Source organism: Thermobia domestica, chromosome 11, assembly GCF_964235325.1.
Source record: "Thermobia domestica chromosome 11, izTheDome1.hap1.1, whole genome shotgun sequence".
Classification (NCBI taxonomy): domain Eukaryota; kingdom Metazoa; phylum Arthropoda; class Insecta; order Zygentoma; family Lepismatidae; genus Thermobia; species Thermobia domestica.
The window spans coordinates 6,813,822-6,837,064 of record NC_137464.1 but is presented as its reverse complement, the minus strand read 5'-3'; the positions used below and the strand labels follow the sequence as shown (position 1 = coordinate 6,837,064).

The window sequence follows — 23,243 nt, the reverse complement described above, 5'->3', positions numbered from 1 at the left end:
TTTAAAAGAAAAAACAAATCTTTTAATGAATCATGTAAAAGGGTATAAAATTAAATTCCTTAATTTTCATATAGAATAATAGTATTGTTAATTATCAACTGATTTAAGATATCCTTTTCGATAGTATTAAAGAGCATAAAGTTTGAAGAAAGTGTTACTAAAAGTAGCATTTAATTCTTAATAATGTAGTTTTAACTTATATGAAATATTACTTATAGTGTACATTGACAGAAATAAATGTATGCGCAATATTACATACAATGAGAGAAACAAAACCACATCTTTGATTTAACAAGTCACTTATAATGTAATAAATTTATTATATATTTTACGTAGGTTTTATCGTCATTAAAATGTAATTTAAATTGAATTCACGAAATATGTAACACGGATAAAGTAATATTTAACTCCACAATTCAAAATACTTTAAGAGACACCACATTTTGGTTTGGTAATAAACTTTAATCTCTGGTAACTTAGTACTGACATTATTTTCCGATTTCAAATTTTCTAAGGAGAAAAGTTTATAAAATATTAGTTTTTTTAAAGAAAATAGTCAACAGAAAACATATAGATGTTGGATTTTATGTATGTTATTAAAGTAGAGATAAAATTGATAAGAGTAAAGTGATAAGGTAAAGTATAGCATTAATGTAGCCTATAATATGAGATAATAATTTATGATTGTAATTATAATATGTACACACGGTTTACCATATTCAGAATATTTTAATTTCACGTTTGTAAATTCTTATTTCCGTGAAATGTATATACCGGAATAATATTGCGAATAGTAAATATAACCTGGATTTTGAATTAAGCATTAGAAGTTTTGTGCATACAAAATCTCGTAATGACGTGCATTTACTCGTAAAAATGGCGAGTGTTTTATTACTGTGTATGGATTCATTAAGGAGAACTCTGTAGTAACGTAAATTTAACGTTCTGCTTTTTATTATTCTGGTAACATGATTGTTAACATTCTCGTGTATTGCTCAATCTGTAAATATGAGATGTTACAATCTCTGATAGGCAAAGTAATAAGAACTTCAAAGATTAGCATAATTGTGAATTGTAATCCAAACACGTATTAAGTGCCATTTTTTTCTAATTTTTTCTTGTCTACGTTTTTACTAATATATCTAGGAAATAGGCCTTAAGCTACAGCTTGAGCTTGATTCATAGATTCTCCATAACTTCTAGATTACTACTAGGAATCAAATCATTGTCTTGATAACTTTTAAAGAACATTTTAGTTCTTCGCAGGTTCTTGGATTATGCTCCTAAATTGAAAATCACATATAGTATATTTGCCAGTACTGCGTAAAATTTTGAAATAACAATATGGTGATATATTTTTTGCTTTTTAGTTTTCAGGAGGAAAAAGATGTCATAACTAAATTTACATTTGATATTTCATTTGTGTTTTATTTAATTTCAAATCCATTTTGGTTATATTAAAGCAAGACAATTAATTATCGTCGTTAGGGGTGCTTCTTATACGTTATATTCGAGTATTCATCATCCCTGCTACAGTTTATTTCAGTGAAATAACAAAAAAACTGGCATCGGTACAAATCTAACTTAATATTGAGACTTTCTTTAAGTGTAGAGAGTTTGAAATACTCACGTACAACTCCATTTCAAGAGGATTTCATCAATAAATTGCGTTAGGACTTATCATAATCATTATTGTTATCATCTCTATCTCTGGAAGATTCCTTACTACCAGTTGAAAATTTTCATGCACTATACTAATTCTCTATTTCTTCTTAATGAAGAAATTTTATTGTCTTTAATACCATTCATCAACTTTAAGAACTTCATCTTCTCTCTCTCATTCCTTTTGCCACATTTTGCTACATCTCTTACAATAGTCCTTCTTTTCAGATTTTTCTTCTTTCTAAATAATAACAATATTGCAATTCTTTTTCTCATTTTTCATATGTTTCTCGTTGTGTTTTTTCCTGTCTCTATCAGTTATATTTTAATATTCTCCTTAATACTAACATTTTGAAAACTGTATTTCGATTTTCATCACTATTCCACGACGCCCATGTTTCTTCCCTTTTACACTACAACATTCCTTACAAATCATTTAATGACTTTTATTTAATTCCTTCATTATACACGTTTCATTTTGTTAAATTCTTTTTGTCTTTTCTATCTCTGCTTTTGCTTCTCTTTTATGTTTCGTATCTCCATTAATGGAAATCTTAAAATGAAGACATGACAGACCTTTAATCAGCCGATGAAATTCCATCTGGTAGTTTGCAGGCCAACCGACTGTTTTCAAGACAAATTATACATTTGGTGTTTTTCATCTTTATCAGCAATCGATCGAGGATCATACAATGCGTAACCGTAACTTACAGAGTACGAAGGTCACATCCGGATATTCTTTTTCCTTCCGAAGTATAATTTACTACACTTATTTCAGTTTCCAAAGTTAGTCATGGGACACTATGTTTAACATTATTGATACAAATAAAAATTAGCGCATATTTACATACAATAATGTAAAAGATACTGTTATTCTTCCATTTGATAAGCTGTCGATGCGATTTTATTTCTGCACATTCTGTCGCCAATATTATCTCTTGTTATATTTTCTCTTCAGCTGCTTAGATGTTATTACTTCTTGTATGTTTGATCCAGCTAGACAATTTTAACACTGTAATATTGCGAAAGTAAACTACTTCCCTTAGCACCTAATTATCATTAATTTATTCACATCATAAAAGTATATATGCAAAAATTACAAATATTTTCTAGCAAAAAACTTACAATATTATAAACATAAATACATAAAGAAAGAATTAAATGTTAATCAAAATAATTCAAATAAAATATCATTATTACGTAATACAAAATTTGATACATACAATAGTTCATATATATATAAAACAGAAATTAAGAATGTATATACAACAGTAGAAGTAGTACAGAAAGGAACATAAAAAACTTTACATCAAAACTATAAGAGTTGATAGAACTACATCAGTGCATGAAATAAATATGTAGTGCATATGGTTGTGATTATATTACATTGGATGCATATGAAACCTAATTACCGATCCCGCATGTTTCAAGAGCTCACTTTCAAAATAGCACATGTACATTTAGACAAATTTTGACAAGAGACGCGACAAATTATTTTCCCTAGAAGCACCTATCCCCTTGAAAGTGTTGTTATCAGTGTCTGTTATACTAATAAATAATACAACTTGAACAGCTTTATTTGTTTTCGAGGAAGTGTTTTTTTTATGACTGCTAAAGGGACTGTATAAATGGATAAGCTTTTATACAGTTTTGAAAGCAAGCTCTTTATTTGTGCAAGAAGAAGGCAACACAGAAATTGCAAGTTTTTAAAGTATGTATAGCTAATTGTGTTATGAGTTATAGAACAACCTAAACCATTTGGGATTAAGACTATTCCAAGTTAACACCACCCTCAACAGCAGGATATTTGTTCAAGATTGTAATCTTCTAGGAAAAGCGTGCAAGCACAGATAACCTGCCGAGTCAAATTAACAATCTTGCAATTGGTTTTAATCAAAGTAATAAAACACTCCCTGACATAGTTTCCAAGCTTGCTACATTAAGCTTGCAACAACCTTATCAAGAAAATAGCTAAAGATCAAAATATAAATATGAATTAAGGAATAACTAATAACAATAACTGAGCCTTTTACAGTACAAAATTAAAATATCATCAAGCGAAAACCGACACTACAGAAACATAAGCGACGCTCACAATTGTATATACAGCACAGGCAGACATTTATAAACTGACATTCGATATATTTCATGTCAGAATCGGCAGATACACAAGAGTTTGTAATTTATATACGTAGTTTTCCACTTAGATTGCAGAGAATGTTTGAATTGTAAACCTTTTATAACAAGTAAAACACACTAAAATAACATTTACAAATTTTAATAATACCAATAATGTATTTATTACCTAATGTTTCAGTACCTGGTAGACACAAGCCAAGTTCGGAAACCAGAATCAAACTTGAAAATGGAAGGGGAAAATCAAGCGAAGTTTAAGTGTAAGTAGATACTACTAAAATCAGCACTGTTAAAAGTAAATGTTTATACGTACATAAAACGTAGTGTGCATTGTTTCGTAACAAAGCAAAACGTTATAAAAACACAAAAGTTTAAATGTAAAAAAATATTACAAAACGTTATAAAAACACAAAAGTTTAAATGTACAAAGTTATTACAAAACGCTATAGAAACACAAAAGTTTAAATGTAAAAAGTTATTACACAATGTTTTAGCATCTCGAAGACATTAGCTTATTTTAAAAGGCATTGGAAAACTTAAGTGCAAGAGAACACCAAGCCAAGTTCAAGCTTACTTGGTTGTCTGTGTTAATGAAAGCATGTCTGTGTTAAATTATCGTATACATATATGAAATGAATTGTGAGAGTAAGTAGATTTTGCCTTGCAAAGAAGACTACAGTGATCATATCTTGCAACCCAACCATGTTGAATAACTGCGCCATCTATATTTTTTTTTAGCTCATCGATTTATATGGATTTTTTTTTCTTTGAAATTTTACTGATTTCTTCTTCAACTCTATTTAAATGTTCCTGACTTCGTGAAAGTTAAATGTTATAACGTATAATTTTAATATTTTAGCCCTTTTAACTAGTATATGTCATACGCTGATGCATGCACACAAATCATTTACTATTGAAATTGCTCTAGAAAATATATGCTTGTTTGAAAGTGAACTTTTTCTCTCATTTCTTGGGGAGGTAACTTTTCGGTCTACAAAAAAAGGAACGTTTGAAAAGGGGGATAAAAGTAGGAGTGGTGATGCCACTTAAAGATCAGCCGTGAAACACAATCACGTGTTGTGCACAAGGGTGGTAATATTTTGTTCTTTTGCTTGGCAACAGAAGAGGGACAATGGTTTCTCATCATTGACATGGATATTAGAGTTATACAATTCGTGCATAAATATTTAAAAAATGAATCTTATAGCTTTCTCCTACATTCAGGAAGTTTTCGTTTCGCGCTTGATTCAGCTTGAAACAAGTGTTGCTTTAAAGTGTCAGTGAATGTTATTTTCAGACGCTGGTGTTAGTTTGTTATTTAAAAAGTTGTGTGGGTTATTTTGAATGCTATGCGTGGTAATACAAAAAGGATAAGAGTGATATTCTTAGGATCTCTTAGGACATACTGCTATGATAGTATGTCTTTGAAATTATGACGAGGGAAGTATTTTTTTCGTCATACCTTTGAAAGATATCACAATGAAATTTGACACACGTATTATCTATCCCATGCTATTTTTAAGGTATATTATGTTCGTGTAGTCTTAGCTGGGGCCGTTTGCATAAGAGACTTTTAGGAGGAAAATCTCCCAAATTAACCCTAAATTTCCTTTCCTTATACACTAACCACGCATACGTATGACACCACTTTAAGGTTTGTTTCATTCTGAAGAAAGTGACATATGGAACATATTACTCATGTGAATAATGTTGAAATGTTAGCTACGTAGCTTGAAAGTGTAAAATTCGCTTTTAAAATAGCCATGCGTTAAAAGAATTAATAACTAAATTTAATATAAGTGATATTAAATTTATACATAATACAAATTCGTTTTGAAAAAGGGGAACTTAATTAACCTTAAAGAAGAAATCATTAAAATTTAGTTTTCCCCACTTAAACCAATGCATTAAAAAGTAAAGGTGAGGCAGGTAATCAACATCATTAAATTTAAGCATATCCCTACCCAATTAGTGCAAGTTATGCTAGCAGATATTATTGCTATTGATTGTAATTCTTACATTGAGGATAGGACGGACATAGGAATCCGTCGCATCCTTCTTCCTTCACTGCAACACATTCTTCGTTGTCCTTGCAAGGGAAGCCTTCGCATGGATTATCGCACTCACATGTCTGGCATCCGTGGTTGTCCACTTTGAAGCCGTACTCACACACATGAGCACAGGTGTTGACGTCACACATGCGCCTTGCAACTACGTTTACTATATTAATAAATGACAAAAAAAATAACATAATTTAGTAAATCTATTAAAGTAACCTTCAAGGATTTTCATGATTGTTGTAAGTACTTAGAAGTTATCAGAATAAGGAGATATATAAGTAACGTAGATACGATAGAAAAAGTAAGTTACATTGGGTATATCATTCATAATTTTAGAAACTGTAACGTTTAAGCAAAAAAGATATTATCCTAAATATATGACTCAGAATTCCATTATAGAGTTGTAACTTTTAAGAAAAAAGATACTATCTAAAGTATATGACTCAGAATTCCATTATAGAGTTGTAACTTTTAAGAAAAAAGATACTATTTAAAATAAATGACTCAGAATTCCATTATAGAGTTGTAACTTTTAAGAGAAAAGATAGTATCTAAAGTATATGACTCAGAATTCCACTATAGAGTTGTAACTTTTAAGAAAAAAGATACTATCCAATATATATGGCTCAGAATTCCATTATAGAGTTGGAACTTTTAAGAAAGATACTATCTAGAACATATGACTCAGAATTACATTGTAGTTATTAAGTTTAATGTATTTAAAAAACTGTCTCATGCTAGATATTATGTTTTTCCTTATTAAAATACTACTACGTAATGGAATTAAGCATGCACACTTATTAGAAGTATAACTAAACTTAATATTTTCTTTTCACAAACATAACAAGTCTTCTCTGTGTTATTATACTGTTTTCATAAGAAGATTCATTACGCTGATGCGCCTTTAGATAATTTTAAAATACTTGAATAAATAATCAAACAATTTTTGTTATTGAAAATTCAGTAATCTCTACCATAAAATGTAAAATCCAAGGAGAAATTATATTAAAAAAGCTTTAGTACTTTCACAACCTATAACTGATATAGAATATTATATAATTAGCAGTGGAAGTTAATCAAAGAACAACGGTTCATAGATATCGACATGCTAGATCAATTAGATATACGTAACAGAGTTAACCATTCATTATATTTACAAATGGCTTGTTTATTTTATATTGAAATTATTTCTATAAATTAATTTATATGACTAGCTCCTTTTTTTTAAAAAAAAATGTCCAAATTCATTTAAATTCTGAAGTAAATGTTCACATTTTTTATAAGATTATAATTTTTTACACATAGAATTAGCTATTTATTTGGATAAAATAATAAATAAATAAATAAAACTGATTTTATTTTTTCCAGTTTTACTAATATTCAAGAGATGTAATTTCAGTATAAACGTACCTATTTGAAAATATTGCAATGAACACTACTACGTTGATAATAAACATTTGAATTTTAAAACAAAAATGCACTTACGGTCAGTATTTTCGCATACAACTTGCTCTGCAGGCCCCATCGTTCGAGGGAGTTTGTTTCCTCTGGCGTCAACACACCAACAAACAAGGCCATTCCTACTGCACTGTCGCGGGACAAATTCCCCGGTTGAAGAGCACTGAGGAATGTAACCCTTTCCTTCTTTTTCATTCATTACGAGAATTTCAGTTAACATCTTCTGTTGCAAGCATGCTAAGAAGAAAATAAAATAAAATATAACATTAACATATGTGAAAACGGTGTGTGGAAACTGATAGTTAAGAAATTGATTTACCGGACTGCTGTCTTTGTTAATGTTGATATACAGACGTTAGAATGATTTCGAAAAATAGTTTAAGTTCTAATTGAAATATACATTTCCTTAAATCTATATGATTCATGGATTGAACCTACCTGTGACATTATGTGGAGATGCACAGTGTTTCCCACAGGACAATGTATTACAGCACTTCTGCATCCCCATGCACTGTAGGTCATGTTCACACGCGGGACCACATTCGTCGTAATCCTTATCTGCTTGGGTTGGGCACGAACCCGGTTTTTGGATTTGAACAGATGCAGGACAACACACTCCGTAGTCATTGCCTGAAATCAATACTTTTATTATTTTCTATATAAACCATGTGTTCTATTTAAAAGTCATTTTTAGCAACCAACAATTTCGTTAGAAATGTCTTCCTAATAGAGTGATTCAGTCAAAATAAATTAGTAATTATTATTCTAAGGATATTTTTTTTAAAAAAAGAGGAATTTTGTGGAAAGAAATGCAAACTGATGCAATTAATGAAATTTTAATAATCAGAATAGACGGCAGTAAATATATCGTTAATCCGAACTAATTGCACGAACATGTCAGGAAACAGGCACAAAAATCACGAACATGTTATAACGACTCTATAGAAAAGCGTCGTCAACCTGGTTCGTCTTGTAAAATATCAGTTACGAAGCGATAATTACTTTTCTTTAAGCAAAAATCAACTCAGATATTCAAAGATTATTAGTCTCACCTTTATTGCTGGATATGTCTTAAATATTGGTTTTAAGACCGTAAAATATATAAATTTACTTGACTAGGTCAACACATAACATGTACATAGCCATAACTATCCCATAATAATCTCTTACATATATTAAAAAAACATTCTTCTTTTCTGTTAATTTAAAATGAACATTCCACTAAGTATATTACATATTTTTGAGCACTTTTTGCCCACGGTACAGGTAAATATTATACAAACTAAAGTATTTCGTTATAGAAAATGTCGCCCGCCAAAGGGACTGAATATAAAAGTCATGAGTAGGCTTGGCTTTTATATTCAAGAACCACTGGTCTGATTAGATTAATGTTCGTACATTACATATGTTCTTTATATTTTGATCACACCTCGTATATATCTTCATTATAATTTTTTTTTTCTTTCTCATATATATATATAATATTAGTTATTATCATTCATATAAATACATTTACAATAAATCTTTGATTTCATTAATATTTCTCTTTTATTACATTATTATTTATTCTTTATCATTAAAAAAAAAACATCGTCGCTTAGGAATATAATTAACGAGGGTGAAACACAAATTATCAAGATTACTAGTTTCGATCATTATTACAAACGATGATGTGACAAATAATATTTGTTCTTTTCGGGCGCATTGTATAACAAATAAGTTAGATGTGGCAATTGTAATGTATACATAGTAGCACTAAGATGTCATAAATAAAGAAGAATTTCATTCAAGGTAGTTATTGAATAATGGATTTTATAGGATGGATCTTATTCTTAACATAATCTTTGATAATTAAACACAAATCAATCTGATATAAAATAATTTTTGCCTTTAACTAATTATAAATCGAATTATGATTCTTCACATTAATAAGAAAGAATAAAAATTAAACATAACCTACGTTTGAATAATCAAATGGAAGTAAATAAATTTATTTTACAGAAACAAAAGACACCTTTTTGTTATTAAATAAACACATTTTTCATTATTATTGTTATTTTTCATTCTTATTTATTTGATTAGTTTAAATTCATACTCGAGTAGGGTTCCAATAGGGTACACTGTACAGCACAATCATGATTATGTCCTGTATTATTGTTTTGTACAGAAATTACTTCAATACCTGTATCTTGATGTGAAGTGCCATCTCTTATCCTTCCATTACTTCTATCCACGTAGTTCGCTGCGTTGGTGGAATTTCTCCATACATTTCGTCTATTTTTAAACCTATTTTGACTATATGGTCTAACATAGGAATTATTACGATTAATTAGGTTAGGCGGATTCCCTACATAACCTTGTCTATTTTGTTCATTTTGATTGCTAGAGTATACTCGTCTTAGGTTCGGTTCATTATTATTCACACTTCGGATATTCAAATTCCGAACAGGGACCAAATGGTCTGAATTATTCTTATTTTTACCCATTCCTGATTGTGTTAGATTCATAGCATGGTATTGAGTTTCGTAGCATTGTACAAGCATTAATAAATGACTGAAACTCATACACTGTGTGGAAAATAAGATCTGCTGTAATTTAAATGGAAGCAAATTGCGAATCGATGCAATTATTCTTGATTCCGATTGCAAGGGATTAACGACCTTTAATTCATTATAGACATTTACAACAAACTCTACAATAGATTTGTGCAATCGAGGATTGAAATGTTGATTTCTAAGAGTGGCATCTCTGTTTGCCAGCAAAAAGTCATTTTCGTAATTCGCGATCAATGCCGCTTTAAATTCCTCATATGTACTAATGTGATCACGTATTGCCTTAAACCATAAGGAACAAGGTGGGAGTAATACATGGGGTATTAATTTCATGTATTGTGATCGGTCGATAGACATTATACTGCATTCGTCTTGGAACTTCTCTAAGAAAGAACTAGCATTTTCATTGCACTTACCACTAAATTTACTCATGGCTTTGATTTCGCTCATCTTGACACTTAGCTTTACCTTTCTTTTCTCACTCCTTGTTCTTGTGGTGTGATTGTTCCGGTCCGTAGCGTGCTGTGTCATGATACCATTTATATTTCGTTCATCAGTGATCTTCGGACAATTTTCCTCTAATATAATATCCTCCTCAGATTCCGGCGAAGGCGTATTTATATCCGGTGTTTGGGGAAACTCGAAGCGATCACTGCCCAGATTATTGCGATAAATAGTGTCTCTAGCCTGTAACGTTTTAATTTCTTCCTGCATAGTAGCCAACTGGATCTTTTGATGTTTAACGGAAGATTCTATTAACGTTAAATCCTTTTTTACAGCACAGATTTCATGATTTTGATGATCGTGCTTTTCTTGACACGGATTGAGTATAGCCCGCTCCCCCCAGTGATTTTTAACGAATCATAGTGATTCTAACGATTCATACTAGTTCATAATGAATCGGAATCGCATGTTATAAAGATTTAAGATGTAAATCTAGTGGTAAGGAAGCTCTTTTAGTATAAGTATAAGTAGTAGTAGTAGTAATAGTGGTAGTTAGTAGCAATAGTAGTAGTAGTAGTGGTAGTTAGTAGCAATAGTAGTAGTAGTAGGAACGGGTTAGAAGCCCCGCAGGGGTTGGTTGGGTTCTGTTCTCGATATAAGTAGTAGTAGTAGTAGCAGCAGTAGTAGTAGTAGTAGTAGCAGTAGTAGTAGTAGTAGTAATAGTAGTAGTAATAGTAGTAGTAGTAGTAGTAGTAGTGACTCTTCCAGTTCCGGTGACAAAGAACTGGGGGGAGCGGGCTATACACAAGCCCTTGACACTCATCGGCTAACCTTTTTAACTTCTCTTCAAACTGCGAGGATATGTCGTTCATCACCTGGACGATTGTTTGTTTCGTATCGTCTGATTTCAGTTCTATCCGTTCTATTCGTTTACTTAATTCTTCATACTGCTTGCTAGCTTCATGAAATTTCAGTTCTATCTTCTTTTCCATGGTCTGGTTAGCTTCATAGAACTTCTGTTCCATGGTTTGTTTTATCTCAGTCGTCATTTGCATAATTTGTCGCTGCACAGCTAACAAAAGTCGATCCTCAGATGACAAACTTGGTGTTGCACTAATTTCACCTGGATTACCGGTATTAGATTCCTGTTGCACTATTTCACTATCCATTTTTCGTTTGATGACCTTACCGCTTCGTAATACGGTTAAGTTCGTATTCATAAATGGTAATATCCAAGTAAATTCAGCCCTACTTTCCTTCTTCGGGAACTGAATTTTCAAAAATCCCGGGTTTGGTAAACCAAATTTTTATAACGACTCTATAGAAAAGCGTCGTCAACCTGGTTCGTCTTGTAAAATATCAGTTACGAAGCGATAATTACTTTTCTTTAAGCAAAAATCAACTCAGATATTCAAAGATTATTAGTCTCACCTTTATTGCTGGATATGTCTTAAATATTGGTTTTAAGACCGTAAAATATATAAATTTACTTGACTAGGTCAACACATAACATGTACATAGCCATAACTATCCCATAATAATCTCTTACATATATTAAAAAAACATTCTTCTTTTCTGTTAATTTAAAATGAACATTCCACTAAGTATATTACATATTTTTGAGCACTTTTTGCCCACGGTACAGGTAAATATTATACAAACTAAAGTATTTCGTTATAATGTTCATACGCGCTGTTCGTCATAAGTTAACCGGTTCTGGATTAATTGAAATAACCTACAAGAAAAGTAGAAAATGCCTTAAAACTGTTTATAGCAACACAACTCATTTATTATGGTTCATTTAAAGCTATAGACCTAAATACCTATACCTATACTACTATACGGTAAAACATAAAGTGCAAATATGGTATACAGGGTGTTAAAAAAATTAGCACAATATTTTGGGAACAGATTCTTCACAATATTTTGGGAATAGTAAAAATAAGAGAAAAAGTTCATATGGTCCTGTGGTCAGACATGCACAGTTTAGTAGTTTAAGGTGCCGAAACCATGAAAAAAAAAATGAACTTTAAAGGTCTATAGTTCCATTACTATATGACCGATCGTAGTCTGGTCAAGACATCACTGAGAAACTTGTATGTGAACAATCCAAATATCCATCTTTCAGAACCTCCGGTACTTGTACAATCATTTTTACAGAATACTTGATCACTCTCCACCTGTGCAAGTACTAGAGCACTCTTAAACTTAGATATTTGGATAGCTCACATACCAGTTCCTCAGTGATGTCTTGACCCGATTACGATATGTCTCATAGTAGTGGAGCTATGAACTTTTGAAGTTCACTTGTTTCACGTTTTCGGCACCATATAGGACCGAAACTTCAATTTTCAAAGAAATTATAACTCCGAAACTTCAATTTTTGAACACACGTCCATATGGACATTTTTTCTTATTTTGATATGAGCAATCTGTTTCCAAACTATTGTGACGCAATTTTGTGACACCCTGTATACGTTACATCCTGTATTGTGATGATGCACCCGACAGACCTGCCTCTGCATCACTCGAAACTCTTACTGCTCAAGTTGGTTTGAAGTACATGTATATATTCTGCTGGGACAGTTAGGAATGTAGTATCCACAATTGGATTGGACACATCTTGCGAAGAAATACAACTGATCGATGAGTTGAAAAATAGAAGAAAATATTGGAAGTTAAAAGAGAAAGCTGAAAATAGAGAAACATGGAAGAAGCATTTTCAGGCCCAAACTGAAAATTAAGAAGAAGAAAAGAAAGAACTCATTAGACTCAGGACCTGCGAATACTTAATAATAATAATAATAATAATAATAATAATAATAATAATAATAATAATAATAATAATAATAATAATAATAATAATAATAATAATAATAATAATCCATATCAATGGGAAAAATAGTAACCGTCTTCCAAACACAGTTCTTAACTGTCACGGAGCTATATATATGATGAATATGATGAATATGACTGTTGACTTCTAGACATTCAAAAACTTGCATTTTCTCTTTTTTCTTACCTGTCCGGATTAAGCAAAATCAGATTTATTAGGATCCGGATTAACGAGATTTAACAGTAGGCCTACGTGCTGTATTATATTCTAACACGTCTTTCATGTGTAAAATTTTCATTGCTTCAAAAACATTTCCAGAGGATACATTAAGATAGAAACTTTTCCAGCAATATAAATATTCACATATTTAACTTTCGATTTTTTTTTCGTTTAGAGATAACTTATACCAGGTTAGACCTTGGAATTATCGTTTAGTAAAAAGAACTAAATATCTATTAATTCTATTCTAAATCAAACTAGAAGAACAAACTAAACCAAAAAGCTGGTGAAGTTGTAAATTTTCCACACCTGGTTGAACGAGGCACTGGAAAAGCGGCGGACATTGTGGTTTTCCTGGATCAACACCACACAAGAATGGTCGCTCGCCTTCAGAAATCTTCAATGGAGTTCCTACAGGACATATGTTGTCGAGGCTACGAGCTTTCTTACCTGCAATATAATACATAATCAGTCATTAATTAGTATGATAAAAGCTTGTAGGCATTTAGCGATACATTCATGATACTGTGACGTAACTAAAATATTTTATAAACACGGAAAACGCATGATAGATACACAACCAGCTACAAAACTGTTTAACTATCTAACTTGTTTGAATACAAGGACTAATTTCGAGACGGCTACTCAATGCTGTAGTCCTAAAATTTTCAGAGGGTATACGCTGTTTCGTGATCATCTATGATTGTCATAAAAGACATAGAAGGCATTTTTAATAAACAATGTAAATCGTATGTATTAATTAATTTAATTACAATATAAAGAATACATTACTGTTTTATGGACTAAAGGCATTTCATCCTATATTCTTTATGACACTACTTATTTAATCACGCTATTAAGAACATAAATAGGTTTAGGTATCGAGAAGGAACTAACTCACTTCAAGAAACAGCAAGAAAAATTGTCCCGATTTTTTTCATGATTTATATTTGAACATCTAAGAATATAAGAGGAAAAGACGATGTAGTCACCGTATTATTGGAGTCATAGCCCGATTAAATCAATAAATATAAACGAAACAAAAATAGAAAGTGCTATACGCTTTGAAGCAGAAGGTACTGTACACTCTAATGACTAAGTAAGATTAAGCAGAGGCAGTGGCGTATTTACGATTTTGTTTCGGGGAGGGCTTTGCTAACTTTCGGGAGGGGGGAATTTGCCTGAAAATGTGACAATTCTGCAATATATTACATATACTTTACTATAGTAAGTAAGATTTCGGGGGGGGCTTAAGCCCGGAAGCCCCCCCTAAATACGCCACTGAGCAGAGGGTATAAAGCGTGTACCGCCGTGTACCCTCAACTACAGCCCTGCTACTACTATCATATTGTATGGATACAATTTCTTTTAAAACTTTGTTCAGCTGAAGTATGTACTGTCTTAGGTCTGTTGAAAATTTTCTTTTATTACTGATGAATAACACGCACTTATACTGTACTGGAGTATATACCCCTCGAATGATATCTTTCTGTGAGCATATTCTGTGGTATGGATCTTAAAAGGGTTAAGAAGCGTGCTGACAAATTATCTCATGTACAGTCAGCAGCAAAAATAGGCTCACACACTCTACATGATCTTTTGTCAACATCGTTTGAGCAAAGTGACCAATAAAAGTAGAGTATTCAGTGCTGTACAGATAGTTACCGTTACACTCTCTCTACGTCAACACAAGATTAATTAATATTAAAACCGTTCTCAAGTTACTCGTACATAAACACGTAGAATACATCCTACATATCCCATTTCTTGGTAAAATTGTAAATGTGCAAAGAAATAAATCCTACAATTTAAGGTGGTGTAAAGGGACAAGTTTTGCCGATAGATGTCACTAGAGTCTTCCTATCTCTCCCATGTATTTTTTACCTTTCACGAAAATTTACAATTTCTTTTATAAATTTCAACCTAGAGACTTCAAATTTTTAGAGAAGGAACTTCATAACCTATTAAAGTTAACAATCCGTGCCGATTTTTTATTTAGAATTTTTTTCATTGTTGAAACAGTTTCATTGTTAACGATTTGGATATCCATTTGAACAATCAAGCCATTTCAACAATGAGGAAAATTCTAAATAAAAAATCGGCACGGATTATTGTCTTTGATAGATTATGAAGTTACTTTTGTAAAAATTTGAAGTCTGTAAGTTGAAATTTGTAAGAGAAATCGTGAAAGATAAAAAATACATGGGAGAGATACGAAGACTGTAGTGCCATCTATCGGCAAAACTTGTCCCTTTAAACCAACCTTAAAGGTCTTTCATCTTTACATTAAGTTATTCTTAAAATGATCAACCATTTGTTAACATGCTAATATTTTATTCTATTATATTTAAATGTATTTAACATTGTCTTACATGTTGGAACTGGTGGACAGGGCTCCGACACACACGGGACTTGCTCTAGTTGACAGGACATAGACCCTGGACACTTGACGTCATGACAAGGGTCGCGACATTGGCACATGGGGCAGCCGTCCACATCAAGTTCAAAGCCATAAGGACACAGCATTCTACACATATGGCCTGCACACAGCTTAGGATCTGTAAGACAAAACAGAGGAATGGAAATAAAACAGAATATAAAGTTATTGACTGTAAGTTCATTATATTCTTCAAAGTACAATAGAATCATGTTCTACATACTCCAGATAGACAATGAAAAAATGAAATTTTTGAGTTTACGTCCCACGGTTATGCCGGCTAGGCTAAAGGAGACGGTGATGATGAGAGATGAATGAAATGGTGTAATGAAGAAAGTGGGAGGAAACGGTAGAACCCCGAGAAAACCCACGCACACGGTGTTTGTCCACCACGAAGTTCATTTGGCGGGAGCAGGGTTTGAACCCGAGACCCTATGCACCAAAGGTGAACGCTCTACCACTGAGCCACCGCGGCCCTTAGATAGACAATGGTATCATCAGAAATATCTGGGAGTATCAAAATCTAAGGACTCCACGATATCATTAATATTAGGTACGGAATTTAAATTGGAAAAGACTTTTTTTTCAGTTCAATGTCACACGTTTAGATTTATGCGTTTTAGGCTAAAGCAGACAGATATTAATAAAAGAGAATGATTGTAAAAATTAATTTTTAGTGCTCCCAACGGGAATCGAATCTGAGACCCCGAGCATCAGATGCACACGCGCTAGCCACAAGAGCACTGGGAAAGGTTACTATACATACTACTACTACTACTACTACTACTACTACTACTACTACTACTACTACTACTACTAATAATAATAATAATAATAATAATAATAATAATAATAATAATAATAATAATAATAATAATAACACCATGAACAGCCTAAGAGAAATACATATTAGTTCAATTATTTATATTTACATGGAACGTATACTTAAATATGTGTATTTCATTTACACATATGCCGGTACAGTCGAATTTCAATATCTCAAAGCGTCTTCGGAAATTTAACATGTCTTCAGTTTTATAAAATGTATAGGTACTAAGTGCCTAACCGGATCCACTGACACAGGCGAATCTCCACTTTAGAAGTTATTTATTTATTTATTTATTGAATGGGATGAACCTATATATTTTATAATGGAATGAACCTCTCCGCCCCTAGCATGGGTTTCTACCAGAAGAACAACGAGTTCCGAAAAAAAAATATTTATTGAAGCTTAATAATAACTTCAATTACGTTATTATGCAAAAAGAAGTCGCTTTCACCACAATGCTCTTGGGTATCATATAACACTGAACATTTTCTCTCATATATTTTGAAACATATGTTTACACAGTCTAAAGAATATTTTAGAGGCAGAGCCGGCTCTACCCTATGTGCAACACGTAAATTTGAACCGGGGGGAAAGTTTCGAGGAGCGGCAATCAAAATCTACCATGACTATATTATTTAAAATAAAAATTTCTTGTTGGAAACAGACTTCATGATGATGGTAGTTAAATTTAGTAAGCTGACCTTCTATTGGAATACTACATTCATAAATCATGTATATAGGTCCCATTAGTTTAAGGTCACATGGACAGTGCTAAAGAAAATGGTCAAACAGATCCCGGCTTGAATTTCTTGATTGTTGTCAAATACAAGAACACAATTCTCGAACACTAAACGAATATCTATTCCATTTAGTTAGTTATCAGAGGTCTGATATGAAAACTACTCTTGTCTTCGTCACAAACATGTTTCTTATCATTAAAGATGGAAACAAGTTTTTAAAATTTTTTAACAGATGTAGAATGAAAATCAAGAGATAAAGATAAAAGAGGTAGTTGCACTGGAATTGCAAACTGATATATTGAGATTGAAGCTCGATATTGAATTCTATAAAAACAATTACCATCTTTCCTCTGCAGGTGTGTTTACTTTATCTTTCACTAACATAATAGATTATTATTTAAACAAAGAAACAGACACAACGAGATTGAATTTGTAGTGTTTAAGGCTTTCTGAATGCGACTGCTTTTCCTTCCTCTTCATTGTTCAGATGGAGTAACATAATTAAAATCGTGCCTTTTAAAATATGTTCTTTCTGGAGAAAGGGAGGCGGCAAATTCCCTGTAATTCCTTGGCACAATATTTCTGGTAAATTTAACTTATAGATAAACGCTTGACATCCGAGCATAGAGATAAGAACGTTAAAACATACTCCTTCAGCCTAAAACGTGAAATTACTTCGAAATTTTGAAAATTTTAGTAATAAAAATATGATATTGTCTATCACTCATTGGATATGACTAGATAAATCAATCGATATAAAATAATAATAAGTCAGACTGTACTTACTGGTGCAATTGACGCGACTCCTGCCAAATTCTCTGGTGCCAGGAAGCTCAAAGCCTGTCCTGTCCACGCACCAACAAACTCCTGTGCGATCGTTGCACTGAATCTGTTCGAAGTTTCCTTCGCTGTCACATTTAGGAACTGGAAGTCTTTCTCCTAAAGCTCTCGAACGCCTTTCAGTCTCAAGCTGGACTTGTTCACATCCTGAAAGGAAACAGATTAAACACTATATATTACAATATAAAGCTTTTATTTCTCTAATGTATATTCAGAATTGAAAGAAACAAAATGACAGTCATCAAATGCGTGTTATCGTAGGATTACAAGGAACTTTTGTGCTTGGATTGCAGACACTTTTGGATAAATGATAGCGAATTGTTGGTTCACTAACATAAACTGTTAAATAAACGACAGCAAATTGTTGATTGGCCAACACAAACTGTTGGGTAAATGATGGCAAATTGTTGGTTGGCCATTATAAACTGTTGGATGAACGATGGCAAATTGTTGACTGGCCAACACAAACTGTTAGATGAACGACGGCAAATAGTTGGCTGGCGAACATATACTGTTGGATAAACGACGGAAAATTGTTAGTTGGCCAACATAATCTGTTGGATAAAAGATGTCAAATTGTTGTTTGGCCTACATAAACTGTTGGATAAATGGCGGCAAATCGTTAATTGACAACCATAAACTGTTGGATAAATGATGGAAAATTGTTGATTGGCAAACATAAACTGTTGGATAAACGACGGGAAATTGTTAGTTGGCCAACATAAACTGTTGGATAAATGATGGCAAATAGTTTGATAGCCAACATTAACTGTTGTATAAGCGACGAGAAATTATTGGTTGGTCAATATAAACTGTTGGGTAAAGGATGTCAAATTGCTGATTGGTCAACATAAACCTTTGAATAAAACGACAAACGTTGGTTGGCCAATATAAATTGTTGGATAAACGGCAGTAAATTGTTGATTGGCCAACATAAAACTGTTGGATAAATGACGGCAAATTGTTGGATGGCCAACATGAACTGTTGTATAAGCGACGAGAAATTGTTGGTTGGTCAATATAAACTATTGGATAAATGATGTCAAATTGTTGATTGGCCAACATAAACCTTTGGATAAAACGGCAAACGTTGGTTGGCCAAAATAAATTGTTGAACAAACGCCAGTAAATTGTTGATTGGCCAACATAACACTGTTGGATAAATGGCGGCAAATCGTTAGTTGACAGCATAAACTATTGAATAAATGATGGCAAATTGTTGATTGGCAAATAAACTGTTGGATAAACGACAGGGAATTATTAGTTTGCCAACATAAACTGTTGAATAAATGACGGCAAATTGTTATTTGGCCAATATAAACTGTTGGATAAATGATGGCAAATTGTTGGTTGGCCAACAAATTGTTGGATGAATGGTGGTAAATTGTTGGTTGGTCAATATAAACTATTGGATAAATGATGTCAAATTGTTGATTGGCGAACATGAACCTTTGGATAAAATGGCAAATGTTGGTTGGCCAACATAAATTGTTGGATAAACGGCAGTAAATTGTTGATTGGCTAACATAAAACTGTTGGATAAATGGCGGCAAAGCGTTAGTTGACAGCATAAACTGTTGAATAAATGATGGCAAATTGTTGATTGGCAAACAAACTGTTGGATAAGCGACGGGAAATTATTAGTTGGCCAACATAAAATGTTGGGTAAATGATGTCATTGTTGTTTGAAAAACATAAACTGTTGGATAAACGACGGGAAATTGTTAGTTGGCCAACATAAACTGTTGGATAAATGAGTGAAATTGTTGTTTGAAAAACATAAACTGTTGGATAAATGATGTCAAATTGTTGATTGGCCAACAAATTGTTTATATTATGTCAAATTGTTGATTGGCCAACATAAACCTTTGGATAAAACGGCAAACATTGGTTGGATAACATAAATTGTTGGATAAACGGCAGTAAATTGTTGATTGGCTAACATAAAACTGTTGGATAAATGACGGCAAATTGTTGGATGGCCAAAATGAACTGTTAGATAAGCGACGAGAAATTGTTGGTTGGTCAACACAAACTGCTTGACAAATGGCGGTAAATTGCTGGTTGCCAACATAAGTGTTTGGATAAAAGGCGGCAAATTGTTAGTTGGCCAACATAAACTGTTTGATAAATAATGGCTAATTGTTGGTTGGCCAATATAAACTACGTTGGGCCAACGTTCTTTTCCAACTACTTCGAGCAAACATACCGACCGTTAGCGATTAGCCCAGAAACGACGTTCAACGTTAAGTATCGATCAAGTAGAGAATGAAGTAGGTTTAACCTTGAACGGCCGACTTTCGAGGTTTAACTTCGTAAATCTTTTTTAGTGTACAATACTGAACCAAATGTAATGAACTTAGATTTTCAATGGTGGAACAAAATTCCTTGAACTACGTTCAAGTTAGAAAGTTCAATTTTGAACTCGCTTTACATGAACGCTTATTTGAACTTTGTTGGTGCTCACGGTAGCACATGTGGTGTTTATGTTGTAAACAGTCCTGCTTCTGGCATTCTACCGCCATGAAACATTGTTAATCAACAAATTACAGTATACTCCAGTTACCGAAGTTTCGCTTAACCGAGTCTCTGCCCACCGAAGCAGGACATGGCACATATACTGGCTGTTATCGAACTTTTAAGTCCCAAATCTCCGGGTTCAGCCCAGGGGCGTCATTTAGGGGGGACAGGGAGAGGCATTTGCCCCCCCCTAAGTTTGAGATGTATAGATTTTATCAATAGAATAGTAGTAAATCAGTGAAAAACGCGAAATTTTACTTATATCAAGGGGTCTTGCCCACCCCAAGCAAAATCTGAAATGACGCTCCTGGTTCAGCCGTCTGTTAGCGTGTATCCCTATAGCATCGCAGCATCCCTTAAAACAACCACTAACTTTTGCTACTAACTACTAAGTTTTGTATGGTACTGTAAGTATGTAAAAAATATTAGGTTTTTTTTTTTATAAGTCTTAGTATATTGTAATAAACAATTCCTGTATTTAAAACTTCTTTATTTACAGAACGTATTACCATACCTAATAACAGCCTATCTCTGTATTATCTGTGTTTTTGCGTATCCGAGGTAGGCTTAGTCCCAATTTCCTCTAATAATGGCGAGTCTATTGTAATTAATAAACATATAGGCCTATAATTTAGTTTACTAATTCGATATCATCTTCAAAAGCGATCGGGATGGTTCAACAACGCCTCCTCATGTTGTTCAACTTTGGGAAGATTTATAGCTAATTGTTAGCACAGTTGTCATGGTGTCTTCCGCAGGGTCTTCAGAGTTCTATGGTAATGTTTCTTGTGAACTTTGGCATCGTGTTATTTATTCGTTTGTCAAGAGGTGCTGATACGTAAAGAACTTCGAGTTGTATCTGTGAATGAACAACGTGATTTACTACAAGCGAATAAAATCAGAAAACAAGTCAAAGCTTACAAGAGAGTTTTGCTAGGACACAAAACTTGCTGGAAGCTACGCGCTGTTACATTCTTGGACCTGCCCTCACCCATCATTGGCTTAAATGTAAAACGACGGTTTTTTTGTCACAGCGAGAACATTTCCCGCCTACGAATACCATCTCTGGCTATTGTTTTACCGAGTGGATTAACTACGCTTGGTCCTAAAATCTGTCATTGGAAAAGAAATAGGACCGTTGACTTGGGTGCAAAGAGAATCGAAGGACGCCGAAAGGACAAACTACAAAGGTTTAGTGACTCCCTAAACACTCGCTATCAACTTTCTATTGTCCATGTTCTGCCGGACAATGCAAAAAAGCAATTGTGTTTCATCTAAAGCATTAGATGATACAACAGCTGAATAACAAAAGGGAAAATGAAAGTGGTCTTTCAAAAGAATTTCAAAGAAGAAAAGAGAGCTTACGTTGCACGTGATATTGTATGTTTTATTTCATCTATTATTCTTACGGTTACGTGATATTGGATTTGCCAATTTCTTTGTTATCAGAAAGTTTCAGTCATGAAGTAAAACTATATAACATTCCACTCCTCTAAATACGACTATGACATTCTAAGTGGGTTGGTTATACGTGGTCAGCGCAACGACTTCATATTTAGAGAGGCCAATTGTCCCACTTGTTTTGAGATATGTATTTTAATAGCAATGGCATCTTCAGAATGTCATCAATGGGGGAAAGGTCCTATTCTACTTAGGTATATTGTTGTATTCCATAATCTCTAAGTCTAAAGTAACCTTATTACTTCAAAAGTGCCTTCATTACCAAGAGCGACTACTTGGTTTCCCTGACACCAAAGAACTTTTCAATAATTTCCTTGACATTAAATAACTTTTCACTAACTTCCCCGATTTTCCCTGTCAAAATCAAATTCTCTGACATTCCCTGATTTTTCAACTCTGTGGGAACCCTGATTTTGTGCTTAAATTTATAAAACGAGGTCAGGAGATTTCTAGAACCGAGAAGAGAAACCCTTATTCCTCATCCCGTAGGCAACAGTGGCGCAAATTGTCTTCAACATTGGGGGGAGGGGGGGAACGAGTAAGACCGTTCCCACCCCATAATCTTTTTTTAAAAGCAATGTTCAAAATATTTATGAAGTTCTGGAGGAACATGAATTTCATCTCACTTTCCTTTGTGGCAATCGGACACAAATCATCACATTTCTCCCCCCAAAAACACATTTCAAAACAGATTATTGCAGGACAGTTCCCCCAGCAGGCACGTAGCCAAGGGGTGGGTCCGGGGGGTCCGGACCCCCCCCCTTCGAGACCAGAAATTAAAAAATTAAGTAAGGACGAAACAAAAAGAAACAAGAAATAGGAGGAATCAGCGTTAAAAATAAAGATAAAATATAAAGATAAAAATATAAAGATAAAATAAAGATAAAAATAAAAAATAATTTTTTATCATCGCTTCCCTCAGAAAGTTTTCTACTGGTCCTTTAACTTGTCCTTTGGAACAAACAGTAGTTGACGGAATAATAAAACAAAAAAGTTATGTGGAAAGCAAGATCTATTAACATTTGATTCAACAGAGAAAGGAACGCAGA

General features: G+C 33.0%; 1 protein-coding gene across 3 annotated transcripts in view; it reads right to left on the bottom strand.

Moving 5' to 3' along the window:
* The window catches only part of LOC145663850 (uncharacterized), a 226,098-nt gene that overhangs the window by 55,864 nt on the left and 146,991 nt on the right, over positions 1-23,243 (bottom strand). For all 3 annotated transcript variants that reach the window (XM_081729974.1, XM_081729972.1, XM_081729973.1), the window contains exons 4-9: positions 18,160-18,360; positions 15,740-15,925; positions 13,677-13,817; positions 7,755-7,946; positions 7,344-7,553; positions 5,818-6,018 (exon numbers count right to left, since the gene is read on the bottom strand). In XM_081729974.1, coding sequence (XP_081586100.1) covers positions 5,818-6,018; positions 7,344-7,553; positions 7,755-7,946; positions 13,677-13,817; positions 15,740-15,925; positions 18,160-18,360 — 1,131 coding nt within the window. The remainder of the gene's footprint in view (positions 1-5,817; positions 6,019-7,343; positions 7,554-7,754; positions 7,947-13,676; positions 13,818-15,739; positions 15,926-18,159; positions 18,361-23,243) is intronic.